The sequence below is a fragment of the Battus philenor genome, unplaced genomic scaffold (assembly GCF_028537555.1).
Source record: "Battus philenor isolate CCGP_79_NKW_IND1 unplaced genomic scaffold, ilBatPhil1.0.hap1 SCAF_4, whole genome shotgun sequence".
Taxonomy (NCBI): domain Eukaryota; kingdom Metazoa; phylum Arthropoda; class Insecta; order Lepidoptera; family Papilionidae; genus Battus; species Battus philenor.
In genome coordinates, this window is record NW_027181704.1 from 2,042,927 (window position 1) to 2,067,837 (window position 24,911).

Consider the following 24,911-nt stretch of genomic DNA (forward strand, 5'->3'; position numbering starts at 1 on the left):
AAGTGGAACGGTAACTAAAAATATCTCGCGTCGACTCCAAGTCTTCGTTTACAACTGTCTTCGATGTATTCTAGGTATATACTGGCCTGAGAAAGCCTTCAACATAAATCTTTAAACGCTGCGGTGAGATGCTGTTAGACTAGCAAATCAAACGCCGTAAGTGGAGCTGGATATATCACACGCTTTGAAGGGATCCTGATCACATATTGAGGCAAGCTCTAGAATGGAATCCTCAAGGAAAGCGAGGACGTGACCACCTACAGTAAACATGGCAGCGGACGATCACTGCTGATGTGAAGGTAGTTGAAACGACGCGAAGTAAAGTAGCCGATATAGTCTAGATCATTTTATAAAAAGTGATTACACGATCACGATTTTTAATACATAGTTTATTTAATAAATAGTACATGTTTTAGTTATAAATCTAAAGTCCAGTTTGTTCTGTGATAAAATCCCTCATGGTTGGAGCTGATAGATCGGTGAAGACGCTTGGAGACAGCGGCTGTCCACAACCACGACCGAAGGACACGATGCCACGTGCGGTTCCATTTATAGCACCCACCCCACCTGAGTCTCCCTGCACAATAGAAATTAACAGATGGCTCTCAGAATAAATTTGTCATCACCATCATCTTCATTTCAGTCGTATGACGTCCACTGTTGGACTTAGGCCTCCTTCAGAGATTTCTACTGGAACCGATAAGAAGCGGTCTACATTCAGTCTTCCGACGATTTTGTATGAGACAGATGCGTGAAAGGTCCAGTTCGATAAAAACTAGAATCTATATTGATTTGTCTTATAATGACATCCTTAAACTTAAAGCGACGAGAATTTCATGCATGCGTTGATTTGAGAAGAGCCTTCAACTTATTCATACGACTTAGTAGGAAATTATTACTGAAATAAATTACTTAATTACCTGGCAAGTGCTTTGTCCACCCAGGAAGAAGTTGCCAGCGCATAGCATGTTCTCAGTGATGTTCACATCAAAGTAAGTAAGCTGACATAAGAAGCGACTTACTATAGTCAAGTTAACCGCCATTAGTTATTCCGGAATGGTTGTAGCACTTTGCTGAAATACCGTTTCGTAAATGCTCATTCTATTAATAGCTATTTTTAGCTAGTTATATAGCAGAAGCTATATAATAACACTACTAATAGCATTACGCTACTTTGTTAGTAGGTTTGTGTCCTAGTATAATCATAATTCTTAATTGAAATCACATAATGAACAGATTATATAAGTTCATTAAATGTCAAACGCTATGGAACTACTGCCACAGATTAAAATTTTATAAAATGACTTTCTTACATGTGCATCATAAATCAAGTAGAAAAAGGTACATAAATAACATTATTAATAGTTTATTGGATTCCTCTGAACACCTTTCACAAGAGGTAAGATTTGGGAAAAGAAAAATTTGTTATTTTACAGAATAAATGTTTGAGAAAATTTTCAACTATATAGATTTTAATTATTTATGTTTCTTTAGATAGAAAATAAATAGTTATATTAAGAAAACAAAAATTGTATACAAATATTTCAAATGTAATACCAAAGCAATTTCCTGTAATACGACCAACCCATCAGCAATCCCAATTGCTGTATTAAAAGATGAAGAGAGAGAAAAGAAAATATTTCTAAAATTTAACATCTAACTTATCAAATAAGTAAAATTTTTCAGAAAATTTTGTACAACTAGATATTTCAACTTTGATTTCAAACAATTTATTAATATCCTACCTAAAACGAATGCATACAAAATCCTAAACGAATTATAGATTTAATTATTTTATTAAATATGCTGTTAGCTATGGGGTTTTTTACAGCTACATCAGAATGGAAGGTTCCGTGAACTATTCAAGAATTTAAAAAAAAGCCTTCGAATTTCAGTTTGTAAAACGTCGATCGCATGAAAGTTGCAGTCACTACAAGAGTTTACGTCTAATGTAATGCAAGTACGTACATAGCTTAGGAGGGTAGCTAGGACCATTCAGCGATCTAACTTAAAATACTTATCCTCGGCAATTATACAAGTTTTTTTGTACTATTATAATTTAGTAGATTTAACATAGATGTATATCCCAAGTTGTGAACGATTATAAAAAAAGTTCCATTAAAGTAATTTAAGAGTCGTTTTATTAATAAATAATAGCAATAGTTATGTAGCTATTAGCATAATAACAAAAGTTATAAACTTTAGCTATTAGCATCCACAACTTTCTTGCATTATTTATGATCTGTAACTTTTTTAATTATGTGAAGTAATTTGATTTTAGTACCTTATGAATTGAATTACTTTAATATTGCACATACATATAAAAATATATCAAAAAGATTTTTAAAACATTAAAATCTTTTGTGGCATTTATTTAAGAACGTCTCTTATTTCAGGCCAGTACGGCCACAATACTTTGTTTTAAATAATTCTTGCGTGTTTGAATTTCGAACGAGAATTTTAATTCGATTTAGGCTGATTTTTGTGGAACAAATATCCACATGGTAATTTCTAGCTATCACGCATGCGTATTAGGTTCATAAAGGTTCCAAATTTGTATTTAATATATTACCCGAGTCCGACCCCATCCGCTAACAGTCATCACCGTTCCAGAAGCAGCGGTGAGTCCTTTAGGAGGCAATGCTATAGGTTGGGTGCAAGAATTGAATTCTATCGTCTCAGCCGTTTTCATAACAGCGATGTCTTTGTCGAACGGTGGGTTGTCGTAATCTGGGAATGGTGTGACTTCTATAATTGGTAGGATTGTTCCATTGCTTCGAAATGTACTGCCCGCTCTCAGTACAACTGTCGACGGATCCACGCTGAAATATAAACGCAATAGATAGTTGTTGTTGCTTATCTTGTTTGCTTATTATTTGTCTTACATAGTATTGATTACTAAAATCCAGTATTTACTGAACTAAATAGTTTCAATGCAAACCGCTCATAGGTCAGTAACTTTTTGATTGAGTACTGCTCATATCCCAGTAACTATTTGATTATCACCTACAACCCAGCCCATGTTTTGCTTAAGTACTGTACGTAGAGATAGACACTCTGTGTATGGCACTAATCGGTGTAACATAACTCCTGAAGATGCCCCGTGGAGGGGTGAAACACGTGTTGAGTAATTTGGCGGTGGCGGTTGTGTGATTCGCATTGTTTGCCGCATATGCATTTATCAGCGGGCTGGCGGGCGGTGCATTTTATTGCATGACTACCACTACATGTGCGGAAGTGGCTAAATATTGGTCCTCTTGTTACTTAGGATGGACTTCCGCGAGGTAACGCCTGATTCCATTAAATATTTAAGTACTGTACATAGGTCGGTTAGTTTTTTTATTAAGTATGGTACATATATTAAGGATGTTCTTCTCAATCCTTATCATCATTTTCTTCCTCCTTTGTTCTAGAGAGATTTTAAGTTTAGTAAGAATATTTATTTTGCAGAGCAGTAGTCGCCCAGAAGTAAAGGACTGAGACTTGTGATTGTAGGTTGCGAGTTCGATTCCTAGTACAATCTTAAGTAATTCACACTCTGTGCGTTAATTATATAGAATTGTCACTGCTCATAAACAAGTTTTTAGAGGATGAGAAGTAGCGACCTCGGTGTTCCATTATACCATACTGCGATCGCAAACCCGCCTGCCAAGCGATTATAGTATATCCCCCCATAGAAATCTTTGGGGCAAGCCTATATCTTCCAGTGGACGTCGACGGCAATTTATTTTGCCAAATAGAGGTCAGCCAGGATTTTCCTTCCAATTGCGAGGGCTTCGTAAGAAGGTACACGAAATGGATGGTTTTAATGATAAATTTATAATACAGACTTTTGAGCACAATGCGCCGCGGTGAGGATGTAGCGATCGCTGACGATGAACCCGCCGCAGAAGTAGGAGTTGTTCACGATGAAACTGACTTGGTGAGGAAACTGCTCGCAAGTTGCTTCGCGACCGCCCACTATCCGTCCTTGTATCGGGTCAGGTCCTGTGTCTTCCATCATACTTCCATCTATCGGAATTTTTTCCGATAGTATAATCTCTAAAATGTCAAAGACAAATCATTAGTCATAGACGAAGACGTAGTGGTCGATTTTACAGTTTGATAGGTTATATTTCGGTGTTTCCACCGAATAAAATGACAATCGACGCTATTTTTTATCAGGTTATTAAATATTTGCAATCTACAAGGTCTAATACACCTTGTCAATTTTTTTCATATTTTTCTGGCTAAAAATAGAGGAGATAGTCAAAGTTATCATTTTTCTCTCTAAATAATCAAGATAAAGTACAAACAAGAATAAAAAGATCATACGATATAAGTACAAGCTTTACTTCTATACAATTATGTTATTATAAATATTTTCACTGCTTTATGTAGCCAAAATTTTTAAGATTTAATTAATATTTAGTTTTTCGTCCATCCTGAAAAGTTCTATTTTCAGACTTATTATTTTTCTGTAGGGCGGAGATGTGTAAATGTTCTAAAAGAGTAAACGTATAAGTAATTTGTAGTAAGCAAAAGACTAAAACTTTCAACACCTTTTTTCAATCATTCTGTTCAAAATGATCATAGTAAAATTTGGATTCTATTGGAATGCGACAAACATAGTGTTGACAATAATTTTTTTTTTTCACAACTTTGTTCATTTTTTTTTAGTTAATATTGATAGTTCTTTAACACGGTATAAATCGACATACAGTCTATACAGTCATAGACATACGGTCATGTGAAAAACTATAATGAATTTTCTAGATTTAACTTCCAACCACTAAATGACAGCTGTTGTGATTTATTTGTACATTAAAAGTGCTTATTTGGTAACTTGCTATTTTTATCCGAAAGAATGTACCTCAAAGTATTAGCAGATTGGAAAAATAATTTATCCGATACAATTCATAAGCGAATTGAATAATTTTTCTAAGTTAAAAAGTTTTGTTTAAAAATCTACGATTACATTCAATAAAATAATTTATTTAAGTTACATCATTTAAGATACCTTATCTTTAAGTTAAGAACGGTCGGTTTAGTAAAATTAGGATATCTTATCAAAGAATGTTTATTGAACAAGGTAACTACGATGTAAATGACTTTACAGAAGATAGAATACTTTGAAAATGACGTGTTCCTTCAGCCTGTTTCAATGTTTATTAAATACGTAATTTTAAATAACTAAGATATACATAGAACAGGATTTCTTTCGCCTGTTTTTATCTGTTCAAACTTTTAAGCATGACGTCATTATGGAATGTAATCTGTCGTATGTTGAATAAATATTTTTTAATTTGAATTTGAATGGTATTCTAGAAATAAATTCTCTTAAAGAAACTAACGATACATTTTTGATAATATTTTAAAACACTCACTAGATCCATCGGCGAAAACATAATTAAAAAAGAAAAATAAAATCCAATGCAATATGTTACGAATACACACAACACCAACTAATACAAATTATAATATATTAATGGATTCGATGCAATCAACTAAGGTATTTATACCGATGTCAATTAACTGTAAATTTCCAATTACCAACCCTCATTGTGAAAATTACTGTTCATTATTTAAATATTTATTTTTCTTTGATACTTTCATTGCTACTTATCTTAATTTACGATGAGTATATCAATAAAAAATACACTTTAAAAAACTACATTATCTTAATTAGAACCTGTTTTAATAATTGTACTCTTATTTTTTTTTTTGGAATTTTTTTTTATTTTCCTTCTGATTATACAATGCTCCCTTATTGGCTTATCAAACTGTGACATTCTTTTGCTATGTGCGTCACATTGCTACCTATTGCCGAAGTAGTATTTTCCTAGATTATTCGTAAGAAAGGGACTAATATATAGCTACTTCCGCTACGCAGTATATTGTGGGTAACAGTGACTTCCTTTACTATTATAGGAATGTGGAGGATATTCTGATATACTGGACAGGTAGAAGGCAAGACCTGGACATTTTTGTAGGTAATTTAGATACATTTCATCCAAAAATCTAGTTTAAATTGGAACAAGAAGATAACAATTCAATTAACTTGATATCATTATCACACGAGAACATTGTCAGCATGTTTTTGAGGTATATAGAAAAAAATGTAATAATAATCAAGGATTACGGCTTGACATGTTGGAACGATTAAAAAAAATAAGACACGTGGGTATTGGAACTATATTTAACGAGCAGGCGAATGTTTCCTCCTCTCCGTTATTTGCATAGTGGAAGTAGATATATATTAGTCCCTTTCTTACTTAGGATGGACTTCTGAAAAGTAACGTTTGAATCTATTAGATACCTAGATTGTTCATCACCATCCTCACTTCATGTACAAACGCGTCTGTTCAGCTAGGCATGCTGATCTTAAATATTTAATGGAATCAGGCGTTACCTTGCGGAAGTCCATCGTAAGTAAGAAAAGGACCAATAATTAGCCACTTCCGCATATGCAGTGGTAGTCGTGCAACAAAGTGCAACGCCCGCCAGCCTGCTGATAAATGCAAATCACACAACCGCCACCGCCAAATCAATCAACACGTGTTTCACCCCTCCACGGGGCATCTTCAGGTTATGTTACATCGATTAGTGCTAATCGGTGTAACATAACGGAAGTGGCTAAATATTGGTCCTTTTCTTACTTATGATGGACTTCCGCAATGTAACGCCTAATTCTATTAAAAATCCTCACTTCAGTCATACGACGTCCACTTTTAGATAGATTTTATTTATACATTATATTTATTTGATTTATATTTTATTTTTTATATTCATTTGATTTTACCACTTTTTGATAGGTTTTAATAGGAACAGCTGGAAGCGGCCTGCTTCCAGTATCTTCCTATGGTCACAATAAAGTCATCGGTCCTTGCATTCCAATCTTATGTGGGAACGTCTTACTGCTACGCTTGGATAATCTCCTATAGAACCTTAAGGCATCAGCGACCCACTGCCACTTTAATTTTCCAATTTCCTAGGCTATGTCAGTTTCGTTAATATACCCCGTAAGTTTTTGTTTGAGTTCCGCACATAGTGCAGTAAGTTTCTGATCAAATATCATCTAATCCAGTAAGTGTTTTATGAAGTAGAGCTCATAGCCCAGTAAGTTTTTGATTGAGTACCGGTCGGTCACTTTTTTATGTAGATAATCTTTTCATTCTCGATTTAATGTCATTAAGAAATTCCTAGTATAGTTCTCCCTATTGACGTTCTTTTAATGACGGTGTAGGAGAGGTACGAGAGTTGTAATTCTGAAGGTAATTACTTAGAATTTACAATGTTACAGAGATCATATATACAATGGTTATTAATTTCTTTTATTAAGTAAGAAGGACTGTTTAAAGGTTTAGTTTCAGTGCCTTTTCCACTGTTCTACTTCCAATGACGATGTAAATATTAACAGTCGAACAGATTTAAAAAAAAAATCAAATCAGTATTGTTCCTTAAAATCTCAGTGCAATAAAAATAAATCATCAACTTTGAAAGTATACATGTCTAATTTACCGATAAACTGTATCTAAATTTTTTTCGTGCATTGTATCTAATGAAAAATATGAACAAATTTGATGCTGTCAGCATGCTTTAGATATTTCATTGATTCAGTAATTTGTTTGTATATTACATGTCTTTTGGTTCCTATCTACACTGTGGCCTTTCTGCCATTTACTGATTTCATTGGCTTGAAGAAACAGAGCATAAAAGGCGTTTACGATATTTATAAAGACTCCTCGAGAACTTTTACTCGAGCCGATACATATGCACTATTACTGAATTAGATTTTCGGAAAATATTTAGTCAATTTGTCACTTAGGTCGTCTTTCGATTACCGAAATACAGTGTTTCTCAACCTTTATGGTGCAATGCCTCACCTTAGCGTTTCTAAAATTAATTTAATATATATATATATATATATAATAGTATATTTTAAATTCAAATTTAAATTATTTGAATAATTTTAGTATATCATTATTCACAGCAATTATATAAGAAATTGTTTCTGCGTAAACGTTTAATCTCGGAAAGAAAGGGTTAAACGCGTGTAGAGTCCATTTTCGAATCGACTTCATTAATAATGAAATTGACCCCATGTGGGGCGTGAACTCCACTTTAGAAAACACTGGTCTAAAGTATATTACCTTAATTAATTTTTATTTTATTGAATGCGACCGGCCAATGACTTCTGTCAGTTCGTATATATATATATAAATATATATATATATATATTTTATATAATGAAGGAAAGATAAATAATATTCAATTGGAAATGTAAATAATTAAAATTTTAAGAAATGGCGAAAGGAAGAGAGGCGATGCGTGGATGTAATGTAAATGTGAATGCTGTGAGAAAGAAAGAAAATTGAAGGATGAAAGAGAGGGTTAAGATAGAAGAGTTTGTGAATAATATATCCCTTTCCCAATAATAAGTTTGGTAAACGAGGGTCCACCAACATGGACATGGATATAACATGGACCTTAAAAAATTGATAAAATGGCAGAATAATAAACGCATTAATTTAAAAAAAAACTATAAGAATTACTTAGTAAGGTAAGGATATAGTTTATATTTATGTATTTATTTATATTATCTACTGCTTAGAATGATATGTAGTGATTATTCACGTACATATTGAAAAATATCCAAAAGAGCCAAGCTTGATAGAAATGTGTATAAAGTTGATCATATTGCCATCCTTAACGCTACATGGGTTCCAAACGCGTCCTGATATGAGAATAGTCCACAATACCATAGTTTGTTTTCTATTGCCTATTACTTTTTAATATAACAATTTCGTCGCTTTAACCGAAGAATATACCGTATAAGATTTTAAAACAATGAAAAAGGATATTGTGATGTGGAAAAACGTTTATTGAATAATTAATATAATTTGTGCCCGGAAATGAATAATGCGCCTACGAGCAGTTGTGCATCGTTCCCTAGTTTAAATCCGACTCCCCGAGAACTGCAACGGCCGTGGGCCGCCGTGCTGCGCCTTGGCTACCTGTCAAGGCGCAAGCAAGAGCGCGTATAGTGCACGCCGTGTGAGTGAGCGAGACGAGTGGGCGAGACGAGCAAACGGTTGAGCGTTGTGACGACGTCCGCGGGAACTTTCACACATGGCGGCTTTTTATGTAGCAAAATTATTACAATATATAACTAAAAATGCGAGTATTTGAGTAAAGTTTTATTCAAACATGTTACAGTCCAGTTATTGTCGTGATAAAGTCTCTCATAAGGGGCGCTGAAATATCTGTGAAGACGCTCGGAGCGAATGGTTGGCCGCAGATTCGTCCGAACGACACGATTCCTCTGGCAACACCGTCCACTGCGCCGACTCCACCGGAATCACCCTGGCAAAAAAAAATTCTTGTCTATTGCCAAATAACTTTTTCGATATTTACGTATGTCTATTTATATATTTCTTTAGTATCGGCATCAGAATCAGAAGGGACCGAAGACACTGCTTCGAGAATCTCCAAGTGAAAGGCAGGTTTCACACGGCTTCGTTCTGTATGGCAATCACGGAAGCTGACTAGGAGAATTAAGCTCAAAATATTCCGGTCCAATGTGAAAACCACCTTGCTATATTGATGCAAGACGTGGAAGATATCATGCATCGGTTCCAAGTCTTCGTTAAAAGCCCTAGAATGGAATCCTCAAGGAAAGCGTAGACGTGGTCGCCCAAAGCAAACCTGGCGGCGGACGATCACTGTAAAAGTGAAGGCAATTGGAATGACGTGGAGCGAAGTAAAGCACGAGGCTCAAGCGATCTCGGGATGGCGACGTACTTTGGACGCCCTCTGCCCGATCTTGGGGATATATGAATAAATGATGATTTACATATCTTATTTCCTTAATATAAAAATAAGAATAACCAATCAATTACCGTTTCAAAAGAAACGCGGATAAATAAAGTAATTGGTGTCACCCCTTGCCTATGGTAAAAATTTACTTGTGCTATGTGCACCGAAGGTAATTCATTAAAACTATCAGCAAAGATAACTACACAATAATTAATAAAATTTCGTTAGATAAAGTACACATGAGCTTCCAAAGAGCATATGAGCTGTGTAATCGTATTTTGTGTATGTGAGAGTATATCACTTAGCATATGTTATCATCATTACCGTCTCGGTTACAGAACATTTACTACTGGATATAGGCCTCACAAATATCTCCAATAGGACCAGTTGGAAGAGGCTTGAATTCAGTGCCTTGTGACGACCAGACATTCACTGCAGAACCTCTAGGCTCTAGCGGCCACCTGACCTGCTACTTCAACCTGCCAATTTACTGGGATATGTCGTTTACTATCGTTCGTTTATGGATCTCTTTGTTTCAGTTTCTGTCTTAATGAGTTCCCGAGTATAGCCCATCATATGTGGGACATAAGGTTCGAATGCACGTGCTTGTGTATGTAAGGCTTTAATCAAAATACCTGACAAGCACTTGTCCCTCCGAAGAAAAAGTTGCCAGCGCACAGCATGTTCTTCGTGATCGTCATTGGATACGCAAAGGAGCACATTTTCGGATGTACAATTGTCAAATTTGTAGCCATTAATCTTTCTGGTAATTTAGTCGCACCTTGCTGAAATAAAATTAAAAGTAAATAATAATTTAAAATTCTATTCTACAATCTGGAGAATGGAAAATACTTTGCTCAGGTCCTCAAAAGACGTTGAACGCAGGGTATTTTCTACAGGCCCTGTTGAAAATTTTTGAGCAGTTTTTGCTGTGGATAACTATGGTTGAAATGATATCACTTTGCTATTCTTTACTCCGTCAGCCAGCTCTCTCTGTTTGACATAAAAATGCGTACGAATGAACGATGCACACATCACTGAAATTAACTCAACCCTCGTTATCACTTGATGAATTACAGCAGTGATACAAATATTTATTCACACTTTCGAATTGAGCAAGGGTAAACATAGAAGATATACAATCTCATATAATTCACACTTTCTGCATTAATTATGAGTGCCTCTGCTAATAAACATGTTTCAAAAGGATGGTCAGCAGCATCCTCTTTAAGACATAATACTACGATTGCGATCTCCAAACCGTGATTACGGAATACCCCCCCCCCCCTCCTCCTGATATGTAGGCGTCTATAGATTGAAACGAAGATCTAGTTTTAGTTTAGAGCTTAAAACTTTACGTAGATTTAAATTTATAGTAATAGAAAAGCTTAAATGCAAAATTTGTAAAATAAGTGTAAATCATGTTAGTCCTGTACCGTTCCTAATTTAAACGAATCGACGGATACTCAGTCGTGTGAAACGAAATTAGACCCAAAATGTAGGAGGAATTTATTCGTGTATATTTATACGACTTATGTTGATTTAGATATTATATTCCATTGCTGATAAAGTGGTTGTGATATTGATTTTCTTGTACACATTATCGCCAGGCTTACTTCATAGCGGAGGGAATGTATGAACTAATTCAAAACGAATATCAATGAAATGTCTTTATACAATAAATGACGACTTAAATCTAAACAAATAAATAAAATTGGAGTGTCTGTTTGTGATATTAAAATAACCGATCTTTACTACATTCATATGAATAAATTTACGATATAAAAAAAAAAAATTCTGTCTGTCGGTGTGTCTGTGTGTTTGTTTATTCTAGTTTCTGAAATGGCTGGACCAATTTTGACCGAACTCATATTGCTACCTACAGCTAATGTAATAAGTAATTTTGGCTACTTTTAAGTCAGAAAAATTCTCAAATGAAGAAAAACTAAATTTTTTTTTTGGTTAAATTCTAAGCGAATAAAGTCGCGGGCTCAATTAGTACTTGAATAATTTTTCACGGGTTGTCAATTTTTATAATGTATCATTTCAAAACTGAATTAATATCGTTAAATAGCGTTTAAATCAGAGAATACGTTCAAATGCATTCCATACTCGATGGAGGTTCACCAAGGAAATATATACCAGCATAATAATGGTTGAAGGCTGCTTGGGTGTTATTCCAAACAAACAATAATAACGGGAAAATATTTACCACTTGCATTATGCTAACTTCACAAATATGTAAACAAGCGAAAATTTAATTGCAGAATTTTTGCGTCTTGTTGAAATAGTGCGATTCGCATTTGGTTTAAAGATAAACGGACTGAAAAGTCTGAGTGTCGTATCACATAAACATGAAATAACTGGTAAGCGAATAAGGTCTACAAAATGAACTAGATAAAAAAACATTCTAGACAGAGTTCGTAAAAATATCAAGTTTATATGGTATTTTTGGACTGTCGATTATTTAAAAATTACACTATGACAGTGGATATTATGTGTATAATGTTCATGAATAACTAGAACACTGTTCAAATGAATAATTTCTAATGTATACATTATGATATGAATCCAATGTGGAATCTAACCAAGTTTCACACATTTCGATCAGCTAAAAACTCTTGGTTGCTATAATAACTTTTTAATACCATGGAATCAGGCGTTACCTTGCGGAAGTCCATCCTAAGTAAGAAAAGGACCAATATTTAGCTACTGTCGCACATGCAGTGGTAGTCGTGCAACAAAGTGCACCGTCTGCCAACCACCAAGTCACTAATCGGTGTAACATAACTCCTGGAGATGCCACGTGGAGCGGTGAAACACGTTTTGAGTAATTTGTAATTTTTACCATATTCCTTATCTTATATTTAACCCTAAGAACAGCTAGGGTATCTTATTAAACTTATTTTTATGAATATTCATAGACCCGTGAAAGATTTGTTAATTTTTTAAGACAAAATTTCTGTGTTACCAGTTTATTTTCACTCCATTTATATATCGTGGTTGTGACACCATTATTATAAAAGTATTTTAATTTTGTTAAATAAATTTTAAAAAGTACCTCAATATTATGAGAAAACATAATAATTAGGTAAAAAAACTATTAAAATAAGAAATCAAATAATTACCCTAGTTCGACCCCATCCGCTGACTGTCATTTCCGATCCCGGGAGAGGCGAAAATCCTCTTTTTGGCAATTGTATAGGTTGGGCACAAGAATTGAATTCAATGGGCACAGCTGTTTTAAATACTGCTATGTCTTTGTCGAAAGGAGGATCATTATATTTCGGATATGGTATAACTTCTGCTATTGGTACCACTGTGCCATTATTTCGATATGTACTGCCCGATCTTAATACAACTGTTGATGGGTCGACACTGAAAACAGAACAATTTATTAGGGGAACCGGAAAGTAATTTCGCTTTCTTAAGTTAAATTCTCACGACTACATTTTAACAGGTCTTTATTACTAATCAACAAAATATTCACCTTCGTTATCAACCTTTTGCCATCTAGTATACAAATTTTTAAAGCCGGAGCGGTAAAAATCAAATAGATTTTTCTGTAAAATATGTCCACAGAAACGACATTACTTTCCGGACCCCCTAATACTTCTAGGTTTTTTTACGACACAAGACGAAAATTTCTTAAAATACAGAGTAATTGATTGTCGGTGTAAAAGCGTTAAAAGCGTGAATATATAACTTTGCTGTCATTTATTGTATGATATGTTGTATATGTTAAAAATTTAAATATTCAGATTATTTATTAATTTTTAAATTACATAAATAACAGCGATTATATATTAAATAATAAGATCGATTGGAACTAACTTAAAATCTAAAAGCTATTTCAAAATCTATATTTTCACCCCATAGATGCTATAACACATAACCAATCACCCTGTATTTGTAATAAACAGAAAATAAATGGAGGAAGACATTTATTGTAGCATCTCATCAAGGCATCAATAACATAAATTTTATTTTACTGCAATGTTCTTGGGTTACTTGTTTGTAGTGGCGTGAATGTAGTTTATTCTACAAAGGCATTTGTAATGAAATTCATTGATCATTGATGATGAAGGTTTTTGATCACTTTGACCCAGATTAGACAAGTTAAGACAAAAATTTAATATTTTGTTATCCCAATGATTCTAGCAACACTCGCTTAAAGCAAAGAAGTAACATTAATGCTTACATATGTATGTTATATTTATAGGTTAATATCATTTCTGTAAGTCAGTTAATGATTGAGATTTTTAATTAAATTTGCAATACGTACTTTTGCGCACAATGAGCAGCTGTAAGTATGAATCGTTCGTGGATGATGAATCCGCCGCAGAAGTAAGAGTTGTTCACCACGAAGTTCACTTGATGCGGGAATTGCTCGCACGTGACCCCTTGACCGCCTACTATTCTCGATTCATTTTCGATCACCTCTCCTTCTTCCACGTATTTGTTGAAGACTGGAAATTTATCTCGTATTAATTTTGTACATATTTAGACAAACTTACTCATATATACGTATATTAATGACAGTAATAAGTGTATTAATGATAATATTAAGTGTGTTAATGATAAAAGTAAGTACCTTATAATAAATAGTAATCGTATCATTATTATTATTTCTTTGATTTATTTACAATATTGCATTATAAATATTTTTGTGACCTTGGTTACCTAGTATTTAATGACAGTAATTTATGATCATGGGTCGTGAGTTCGATCTCCGAAGGCACACTATTTGCACAAAATATTTATTATCGACACTACTTATAAATGGTGTTAGAAAGCTTAAGGAAACCAGATTATATTCTACTAAAATTCAAAAAGATTTAACAATGAAATTTTTTTATGGAAGAAATCGCTGAAAAGATACGACGACTCATTTTTAATTTAATATTCTTTATTGTACACGCTAGAAATTATATGCTTAGTTTCATAATAGTAACGAATAAAGTACAAAATTCTTTCAGACAACCATAGTATGAAAACAGTAGAAGTATAAATAACGTAGTTGTGTATAAAACTTACATATATGTAAACATACACACATATGTATGTATATAGCACATATACTTATAATAAATACGATAAAATACATATTAAGGTATAATAAATAGTATAAATACAATAATAAATAGAAACATCAAACTGATTTGGATCTCACTTGGCTCAGAAAGAATAAAGATAAATAAACATAGTTTTAGATTTTTTTTAAAAGGTACTGTCATAGCACTTTATACTTCGTCTTTAGACAAAATCATCTAACCTATTTATTTACCCTTTTTTAATGTACAGTAAAGAGAAAATAAATGAAAACTACATTTATTTATTTGAGTAGACATTGGGTATACAAGCGGACCCTAATTTAACAAATAGAACGAATGTATACGAGGTTGATTATGGTTCGTACCTTTTAACAGAAAGGAGATATATTTATTTATAAAGCGTCTAGTTGAAATCAGTGTCTATATTAAATTTGATTAAAAAAAAACAAGAAAAGTTTTTGTCAGTTTTTCCTTTTTTAAATTTACATTATTGCGAAAAAGAAGTCGTCTGATTTTTCGATTCGTAATTCAAGTTACATCGGCGTGCAAAGGTGACAGATTTTTATCTCGATACTTTTAAGAGGTTTTGACGATAAAGAAGCGGTTCTACGCATTTTCTTCGCCACAATTTTTACACGACATTCGAAATTTTTCGGTTCATATTTCCGATGTTTCGAGTTTTGACATATTTTAATTTAACTTTCTATATTTAGATATTTAAATCAACAGAAATATTGACAATATACAGTTTGATAGGTTATCGGTGTAAAAACTTAAAAGGTGTGTATTTAATTTTTTACCAATTAATGTGTGACACATTATATCCCAAAGAAATAATGATTATGTGACAAGAAAAAATATTTTCAAAATTAATTCTAGTAAATATTAAATTAATTTGAATTTATTGTGTATCCTTGAACAGTTTATACCACCAGAAGTTGCATTCTAATATATGTAAAATATTTCAAAGCGATGATTTTATGAAAGGTTATTGGAAATGGGTGCAAAAAATTAAAGCTTTTTGCTGACGGATGTATATACCGTAGCTATACATTCTATACTCCTTTAAAGCCTTTGCACCTATAGCCAATTACTGTGTATAACATATTGACATAAAAAAGACTATCATATCTTAATTACATACTTAACGAAACGAGATATATGAAAATCACTTACACGAAGCTTCAGAAGGTTGGCAGTAGAGTAAATATATAAAGAGTAAGCGCCACATGTCTACACGATTATCACATTAATTAACTCCGAGATAGGATGAACACCGAAGTACAGTCGCGTACAGTTGACATATATATAACAGTATGTGACATTGTTTTATATACGTTTAAAACACCCACATAATTAGAATACTGCATTTTTTTTCTTAACCTTGTCATTTTATAATTGCTGTTAACTTATTTAATGCGTTTTATTCTAATGTCAAGGGCTGTATTGACATTGAGAATATGTTTGGATAAGCTAGTATTATTTTTATATAGTAATAATGACTTAAATACAAGGTAGACATTTATAAAAACATATTCAGAAAACTTAGCATCCATTTTGAGTGTTTTAAACAAAATACCTTAATTTTTTTACTACATTAAGTAATTTTTAAGGTTATTCAAAGAAGTAAGTAAAACACAAAATATACTTATATTTTTTTGATCTAATTTTGTAAAAATCTGTAATTTACTTTTTCATTGTTAAATGAATGTGACACTGAACTACATATTTATTTTGCAATTTTTTTTTAATAATTATCTAGATATTTATCGGCTGCTTTTTTAAATTAAAAATAGGTGAAATAGAACAAATTCAAAAATTCTATTTCACTAAGACGTTTATTTAAAAATGGAACACAGACTTTTTTCATTAACGTGCCGGAATTTCTATTTTTATAATGTTATGCTTTCTTATCACAAACTTATGATACACACAGCTGATATATCTTTATTGTTTGTAACTGCGTTTGCTTTAACATGAAATTTACATGTAAAAAATAAATTTATACTTATTACAGATTGGAATTAGATGTTTTAAGTAGTGATTACAAAAAAAAAAACTGTTTAAGATTTTTATGAGTTCTTCATAAATTAGGACGTGTTTGAAACCCTTTAGGTTAATAACTTTTAGTTGAAGGGAGAAGTAGGGGAGAAGAAGTATTCGATTTAATTTTATCTATATTATGTTCAATGTTCAAAAACTGTAGAATTTTCTAGAAGAAAAGGATGAAAGTAATTGCTATATGGATAAAGTTATTACTATTCTGCTCAGAAAACACGTTAAAATGCTTATTAAAATTGCACACGCTGCAAGAGGGAAAGTCAGTGTCCAGAAGAAGACGTCCTGTGGCTGAGATGCTGATGAGGATAAAGGTGTTAGTGATGGTGGTGGTGATAGCGGCGATAGTGGTGATGGTGATGAAGGTGATGATGATGATGGTGATAGTAAAAAAAATGACTAATTAACATTATTATATTATAAATTAAATTAATTTCCTTAATTCTATAATACTAAAGACTATAATCCCGTATGTTTTTCAATGAAATCCCTCATATCTGGCGCCGAGATGTCGGTGAACACGCTTGGAGCCAAAGGCTGACCGCAGCCTCGGCCAAAGGAAACGATTCCTCTTGCCACGTTTTCTATTGAACCGATCCCCCCGGAGTCACCCTGCGAAGAAATATTTTCTGGGTCACCTCTATCAAAGGCTCATTAAGTAAATTTTTGTGAACATTAACGACATATAAATATACACATACTACTTTGATATAAGCTTTTGTCATAAGCTCCCGGGAATGAGGAAAGGAGGTAATTTTTATTTTTTAGATTGGTAGGATTGTCTATAACATATGTCAAGCGTATGTATGTCAACATTTGGAAAATCATTTCGCCCAGTTCACACTATTTTGAAGGAGTGTTTTGTGTCTTAAACGCGTCTAGTCTCAGTCAGTGTAAGACCGCTCATTTAAATAAAAATCGTGGAAAACTCTCATATCGTTCAGCAACCACAGTATTCGCTTGATTTGGTTCCGTACGACTTCTGGCTATTCAGAAACTTATTGAGGAGATAAACACCGAATTGAAGTTCTTGAAGGCTATACCGCAAAAAGATTTTTCCGACTGTTTTGAAGAGTGGAAAAAGTGTTGGAAAAAGTGCGTTTTATCGGACTAGGACTACTTTGAAGGGAATGGAATTGTTAAGTTTAAATAAAGAATTTGCATTTTATAAACAAATTCACCTTACTTTATGATCACGGTATTATAATGCGTTCCCGAGTATTTTTGAAGAACAATTTTAACTAGATGTATATTGTAACAATCGAAATATAAAATTTAAAATACCATAAAACTATATAAAACAATATTATTTGTTTAATGGAATCAGGCGTTACCTTGCGGAAGTCCATCCTAAGTAAGAAAAGGACCAATATTTAGCTACTTCCGCACATGCAGTGGTAGTCGTGCAACAAAGTGCACCGCCCCCCAGCTCGCTGATAAATGCGTATGCGGCAAACAATGCGAATCACACAATCGCCACCGCCAAATTACTCAACACCTGTTTCACCCCTTACCTGACAAGTGCTCTGGCCGCCCAGAAAGAAGTTACCAGCGCATAACATATTTTCAGTGATGGTCAGCGGAATGTACGCAGCTCTGCATAACGTGTGGTTGACAATTGTTAAATTTACTGCCATAAGCCGGTCCGGAATCATGGTCACCCCTTGCTGTTAAAAGTTGTATAGAAGTGTTACATATATTTCTATTGGACGGCTGTTACTTCACACCGCGTCGATAGATGGCGCTCGTAGTCGATTGCCTCACGCTATTTATGACATAGTCGAATAAGAGTACCGTTCTATTGAATAGGAGATATAAGATATGACACATATCATTAATTTGTATGACACACACATGAGATAATAAAAAGGATAAACTACTATATAAATAATTAGACGTTTCATGACCGCTCCGTGAACTTTTCGAACGACCCCGCGCTTGTGCACAAGGAATTTTGTAATCTGTAATGACCTCTACTCGGCGAAAGGATAATTTCTACCAAATCTCGAGTCTCTAAGTCTTTATGATGACAGAGATGTCAAATCAGTATATAGGTGGAAATCTTTTATGCATATATATTCATAATAAACCGCCAAAACTGTTAAAGAACTACTAAGCGCAAAACTCGTAGCAGGCTTAACAATTCAAATAATTTTACTGAAAAAAAATGATGCTCTTAAACAATGATAAAAAGGCAGGATAATGTGGGATTCGTAGCTGTGTATATTTTTGGGGTCCAGGGATTTCAGTTTCTGTAAGCGAGATATCTGGTACACAGGTAGAAATAGTTGATGTGAGATTAAAACTTTATGGTGGACGTTTTCAGTATATTATAGGAATTATACTCTGCCTTGGCGTAGAAAGGTAAGATCAACCTGCACCCATCGTGTTCAGTTAGACTACCTACCCTCTCAATGCGTACCAGAAATCCCTTTATTAAATTCAAATTTTTCTACAGATAAAAGCCGGCCGAAAACTTAACAGTTTCGATTTTCAAAACGAAATTTAACAATATTCCATGAAAACTATACAATATCAACCATAAATATAAGAAAACCGACGAAAGTTCCACACATTTGAATCAATGATGACCGAGTTGATGTCTGAAGAATAATCTCACAAATCTGATGTCAAAAGTTTGTTTAAATTACTTACCTTAGTTCGTCCCCAGCCGCTAACTGTTATCGTCTCGCCGTACCTGGCCGAAAGTCCTCTAGAAGGCAGAGCTATTGGCTTAGTGCAAGCATCGAACTCCAAAGGCTCGGCTAACTTCATCACAGCAACATCCTTGTCGTACGGTGGGTTGTTATATTCGGGGTATGGAATCACTTCGGCGACAATCACTTTTGTACCATTCTTTCGCCACGTGCTACCTGTTCTCATCACCACTGTAGAAGGATCGACGCTGTAAAGATGATGAGATCATATTAAAATGGTAATCTAGACTTTCTCAGCGTATTAGACGGAATTAAATGCTCTGGCTACTGTGTTAATGTTTGAACCTTTGTATCTTCATTTTAAATCGAAGGCTTTTATTGTAGAGCTTTGTTTGTTTGTTTCTGTTATAATGTGCTCTTTTGGTGATATTCTCGCATATTGTAAGACACAATAAATAAAATGAAATATAAATAAAATTATTACTAATTATTAATTAAGTATTAATTTATAATATATATTTGAATGAATGAGCAAAAAATGATGCAAAACTTGAATTGTGGAACATGTCTAAAATTGATTAACGTTAAAGTATGTATAGTTTTGATTTTCAATTTCGCGCCAATAAAAAATTACATTGTTTTTCTTTATCTAGCCAGAAGGTTTTTTCTGTTTACATTTATCAATTTCTTAAAATATTTTTTATACAACCTATGTATAACAGTAAACTTAATGCCGGTACTTAATATATTAATGACGGTAGGTGAAATAAGTAAATATCCTAAAAGATAGAGAAAAGAGAAATCAAAATGGGAAGGAATTATATACTACATGCATAAATTTAATAAATAATAAAACCCAATTATCGCAATGATTCTGTCAGCGTGTAGAGAAACTGCTTTCAAACCTTCGCTTTGAATGCGCAACGATTCCTGATCATCTTAATATCGAAGAGAGGGCCCCTCCCCCAGAGAAGAATAGATAATATTGCGAAGAAGAAGCTTATATGTTATATCCAAAAACTAATTACAGATAATATTACAATATGATAGAGCATATCGGACATTATTAGCATGCTTGTAATTGCGCAATGAGTCATGGAGCGTCTTCTTCTGTTCAGCTGATAGGCCACCACTGCAAGGCACAGTCCTTCCATAAATATCGCTACGATGACATGTCTTACGCTGCCTGCATGCAACGACTTCCCTTGACCAAACTATGTCATCAGTCTACCTTTGTATTATGGAGTCTATGATGCATGTCTCATTTAGTTTGTTTAGACCCGTAAATTGGCATATTGAAGTGGCAATGATGATGGCTTATCTGATATTGATTTCTTATAAATTTCTAACTGTAGTGAAGTTTAGTATTAAAAACTTAAAGTAATAACACATGTTAATTTATACATTTATTAATTAAATTTAAAATAAAACTACTCAAAAAAAATTATATCTGTTATGTAAAATATACGTAACATTAAATAAACTATAAATAAAATAACATAAGCAATAAGTCAATATTTTTAGTGAGAAGGATGAACCTGATGCTTTAATAATAAATTATCGGCTAATGATGTATTTAAACAGGTACTATCAGTGTGTGTTGAGATCCACTATCGCGGATCTTTCTGTACTATCGTGGACCCCCATTTTCGTTTCATGGACCCCCACATATTTTTTCGCAGGTTGTCATAGACCCCTAGGGATCGATATAGACCACTTTGGGAATTACTGCTATATACGAAGTTTGAAGGATATAAGAAGTTTAAAATCACTATGTGCCCAGATTAAATTTTTGATTATGACTAATTGCTCGTCATTATGTTATTATATTACTAAGACCACAAGGGAGTTAAGTTTTAATTTCTTAGACCTTGAGTGGTTTCGAAATTACACTCGAACAATTCTAGGACAAAAAAAGAAAGCCCTTGGGAACTGACAATAAGTTAGATAAATGGCTACGAAAGGTAATTTATTTCTATAGTTATTATTTCTGTGTGATGTGACGTCTTTTTATTTCTTCAATATTTATATTCCAAAGGCATTAACATCCGTGCCTTAGTTTTTGCAATTAAATTGAATAATTCCGTTATTTTTTTGTTCATACTTTCTAAGCTAAGTTACTCAAGTCTCTTCACTTATTTCTTAACTTAAATCTTAAACTATTTAAACTTAAGTTATTTTTTAAGCATTGGTATCTGATTATTTTGATTTAATTTAGACTATATCTAATTAAGTGTACATGTATAAATCTGTATTGATAAACTCTATTAAAAGTTGTATTACTGTGGTGTTTTAACTTCTCTTCTCCACAACTATAACACCTTGCGAAGCAGTGTAGAGTCAAAATAAAACAGATTAAAAAATGACTTTACAATCAATAAGAGTTCTATTAAATGTTCCAATGTTGAATAAACGAATTTTATCTTTTATCTTAATAGTTGATTTGTAGTCTATGAGTTGTAGTCAAGTATGAATACCTGTAGGCTTTGCATGATAGGTTTTTGTTTGTTAACTGCATTTTAATCATCATCATATCTGCCGAAAGACTTCCCAACGAAGCGAAACCCGCATAACCTTCTTTGTGAGTAAAACTCCATTTCTTTCTGAGTTACCTTAAGCCTTAATATGCCGCCCATCGAAAGCGACCACTATATAAATGTCTAGATAAGTAAACTTACTTCTGAGCGCAGTGTGCAGCAGTAAGTATATGCTGTTCGCTGATGATGAACCCGCCGCAAAAATACGAGTTGTTCACCACAAAGCTGACCTGATGCGGGAACTCTTCGCATGTAGCGTTCCTCCCACCTACAATCCGTTCCTCCGGATCTTGTTCGCTCTCTTTCGTCACTTCTGTGACTCTACCGTTGACTGGCACCATCTCTGATAGTATTATATCTGGAACTATAAAGTTTGAGATACAGGATGACTGGTTATTGCTGTAAAAGTTTTAAAGGGGCGAATGAATAGCTTATATTCTGTCAAGTAAAGTATGGTATACATACCAAAAAATCTATCATTTATAGAATAATAGGTACCGTAATGATTATATATTAAGTAAAGGAGCATTCGTAAATTTAAATAACCGCATATTCATATTAATTATAATTTACTCTTTGACCCTGCAGACTTTGTACTGCTATATGTTATTAATCTATCGTATTCTACAATAATTACTGATGTTTCCTTTATATAGCGTAATTAGAAATAAAATAGCAGTAAATGCTTTAAATCTAAATAAGTGATTAAACGGTTGAAAAACGTAAATGAAGGTTAAAGAAGTTATGTATATACAATATTATATAAGTATGAACGTTTTAATTGATTTTATGTTACAATAACTTTCATAAGTTCTTAATAAACAAGCTTATGCACTTACTCATATGTAAATATGTGCGTGAGCGCTGGATACAGTTGAATATTGTCTGATATATTGTTTTATAATTTAACAGGTGGCGCAAAAGTAATGTCATAATGTGAATTTGTTTTCATTTTTACAAATAACGCTAAATATCACTGTGCTTTAAGATTTATAATGTACATTTATAGAGAATTAGTTCCTAATAAGCAATAGAGTTATAAACACCTCAAGAATGTGGAATTATTGTTACAGTTTTTTTTTTAAATTTTCAGTCTGGTAGTAATGTGTGTGTATAATGATTAGATTGTAGTCTGTCTTAAATTGCTATTCTCACTTATTTGTGGTTCATCGAAATATTGTACACATGAATGGTTTACACCTAAAATAATTTGGTCTTCGTTCGTCGTTTCACCCTAAAGACGCCTACTGCATAGGACTTCGCCCAAGATATCTATGGGGCAGATACCATGATCGCCGCGGTTGCTAGGCAGTTTGGCGATCGCAGTGTGATATAATGGTACTCTGAGGACGCTGTTCCTCACCTTCTGGAAAAATGCTGGAGAACAGTGGCAACCCTATATAATTAATGCACTAAATGTAAATTATATAAAACTGCCGGGAATCAAATCCGCGACTTACGATCGTCTCATTTCTCTACCACTACTCATGTGCGTCAGAAATTATAATAGTTACATCGCATAATTGTACTATTTTAATGCGCCTATTTCCGGCATTCGTTTTTAAAAAAAACAAATAAATCCATATCACAAGGAATGAATTTTTTATCACTCAATTAATCTTATATGTAAAAAATAAGGTATTGGAGTAGCTGCATATATGTGAACAAATGTAACGATTTCTTTTTAAAATTAACTCACTTTAACTCCTCCATCAATAGCAGAGAACTTTTATAAAACGTAAATATTTTTTCCATATAGCTTTTATTTTGCAATTTATAGCAGTTTTTACTATTTTCTTATTTATATTTATATGTACGACCAACGCCAGCTTGTACGTTTATTTCTGATTTAATATTTTAGTTTCTTAGATTGATTTTTATTCATTGTAATGATGGTTTTTTCTAAATCGTATTATGTTACCTTTATTTCAACAAACACAAAAATAAAACCACATATATATGTATATCCATACGACCTTTAATAAACTTATTATTAATTATAGCCTAGATATATGACAGATATGTTTCCCGACACAGATATCACTAAACAGGGAACATATAAATGTTTTAGCGCAAATGATTTATTTAGTTTAGAAATAAATATTTTTGAACGATTTTTTTACTTACCTGAAGTAACGACTAACTTACAAACACTTAAACTTAAAATTATCAAAGTGAACATTTTGCACTCAACGTGTTGCTCGGCTTAACAATGAGTAAAAGTCCGACACACGGCAGCCTTATATTGTAGTTTCGACTGAGTGGCTAGTCGAAAACATTACTTAAGTTCAACTTAGTCGCAGTTGGAGAGAGGATACACGTGTTCTGTGCTATTACATGGGAACTACGTGACGCCAAATGCAATTTGTTGACTCAAAAAAACCTTTCATATTTCTTTCTTATTTTCGCATTAAAATTTTACGGGTAATATAAATGGATAGATTACGAATAAAATACTTTTATCTTACAAAGAAATCCGGCAAAAAAATATCAAATAGGTTTTAAATTAAAAAAAATATATTATTCAACACGGGCAATTATTTTTGCAAGTTAGTGTAGTTCATTACGAAGATTTAAAATTAATAAATACCTTTGTTTACATCGTCGTTTCAACCTATAGACGCTAACTACAAGGCATATACCTCCCTCAATGATATCTATAGGAAAATATATCATAATCGCCACGCTTGGCAGGTGGGTTGGCGATTGCAGTATGGTATTATGGTACGCAGAGAACACTGCTGCCAATCCTCTGGCAACTTGTTTGGGAGCAGTGGCAATATTATATAATTATTGCACAAAGTTGT

At 33.2% G+C, this 24,911-nt stretch overlaps 2 protein-coding genes across 2 annotated transcripts; both read right to left on the reverse strand.

Moving 5' to 3' along the window:
• Nucleotides 1–379: 379 nt before the first annotated feature.
• LOC137928648 (trypsin 3A1-like) lies at nucleotides 380–5,448 on the reverse strand. Its single transcript, XM_068771557.1, is given in 5 exon segments — nucleotides 380–577; nucleotides 921–1,073; nucleotides 2,573–2,822; nucleotides 3,831–4,041; nucleotides 5,367–5,448. Coding segments are annotated over 4 exon segments (729 nt in total). The 5' UTR covers nucleotides 4,004–4,041; nucleotides 5,367–5,448; the 3' UTR covers nucleotides 380–424.
• Nucleotides 5,449–9,192: 3,744 nt separating this feature from the next.
• LOC137928930 (transmembrane protease serine 9-like) lies at nucleotides 9,193–22,445 on the reverse strand. Its single transcript, XM_068771935.1, has 8 exons — nucleotides 22,246–22,445; nucleotides 19,566–19,815; nucleotides 18,425–18,577; nucleotides 17,453–17,522; nucleotides 14,084–14,267; nucleotides 12,927–13,176; nucleotides 10,434–10,583; nucleotides 9,193–9,345 (listed from the first exon to the last, which is right to left on the reverse strand). Exons 1-8 carry the CDS (start codon nucleotides 22,443–22,445, stop codon nucleotides 9,193–9,195), a joined length of 1,410 nt encoding a protein of 469 aa, XP_068628036.1.
• Nucleotides 22,446–24,911: the final 2,466 nt, after the last annotated feature.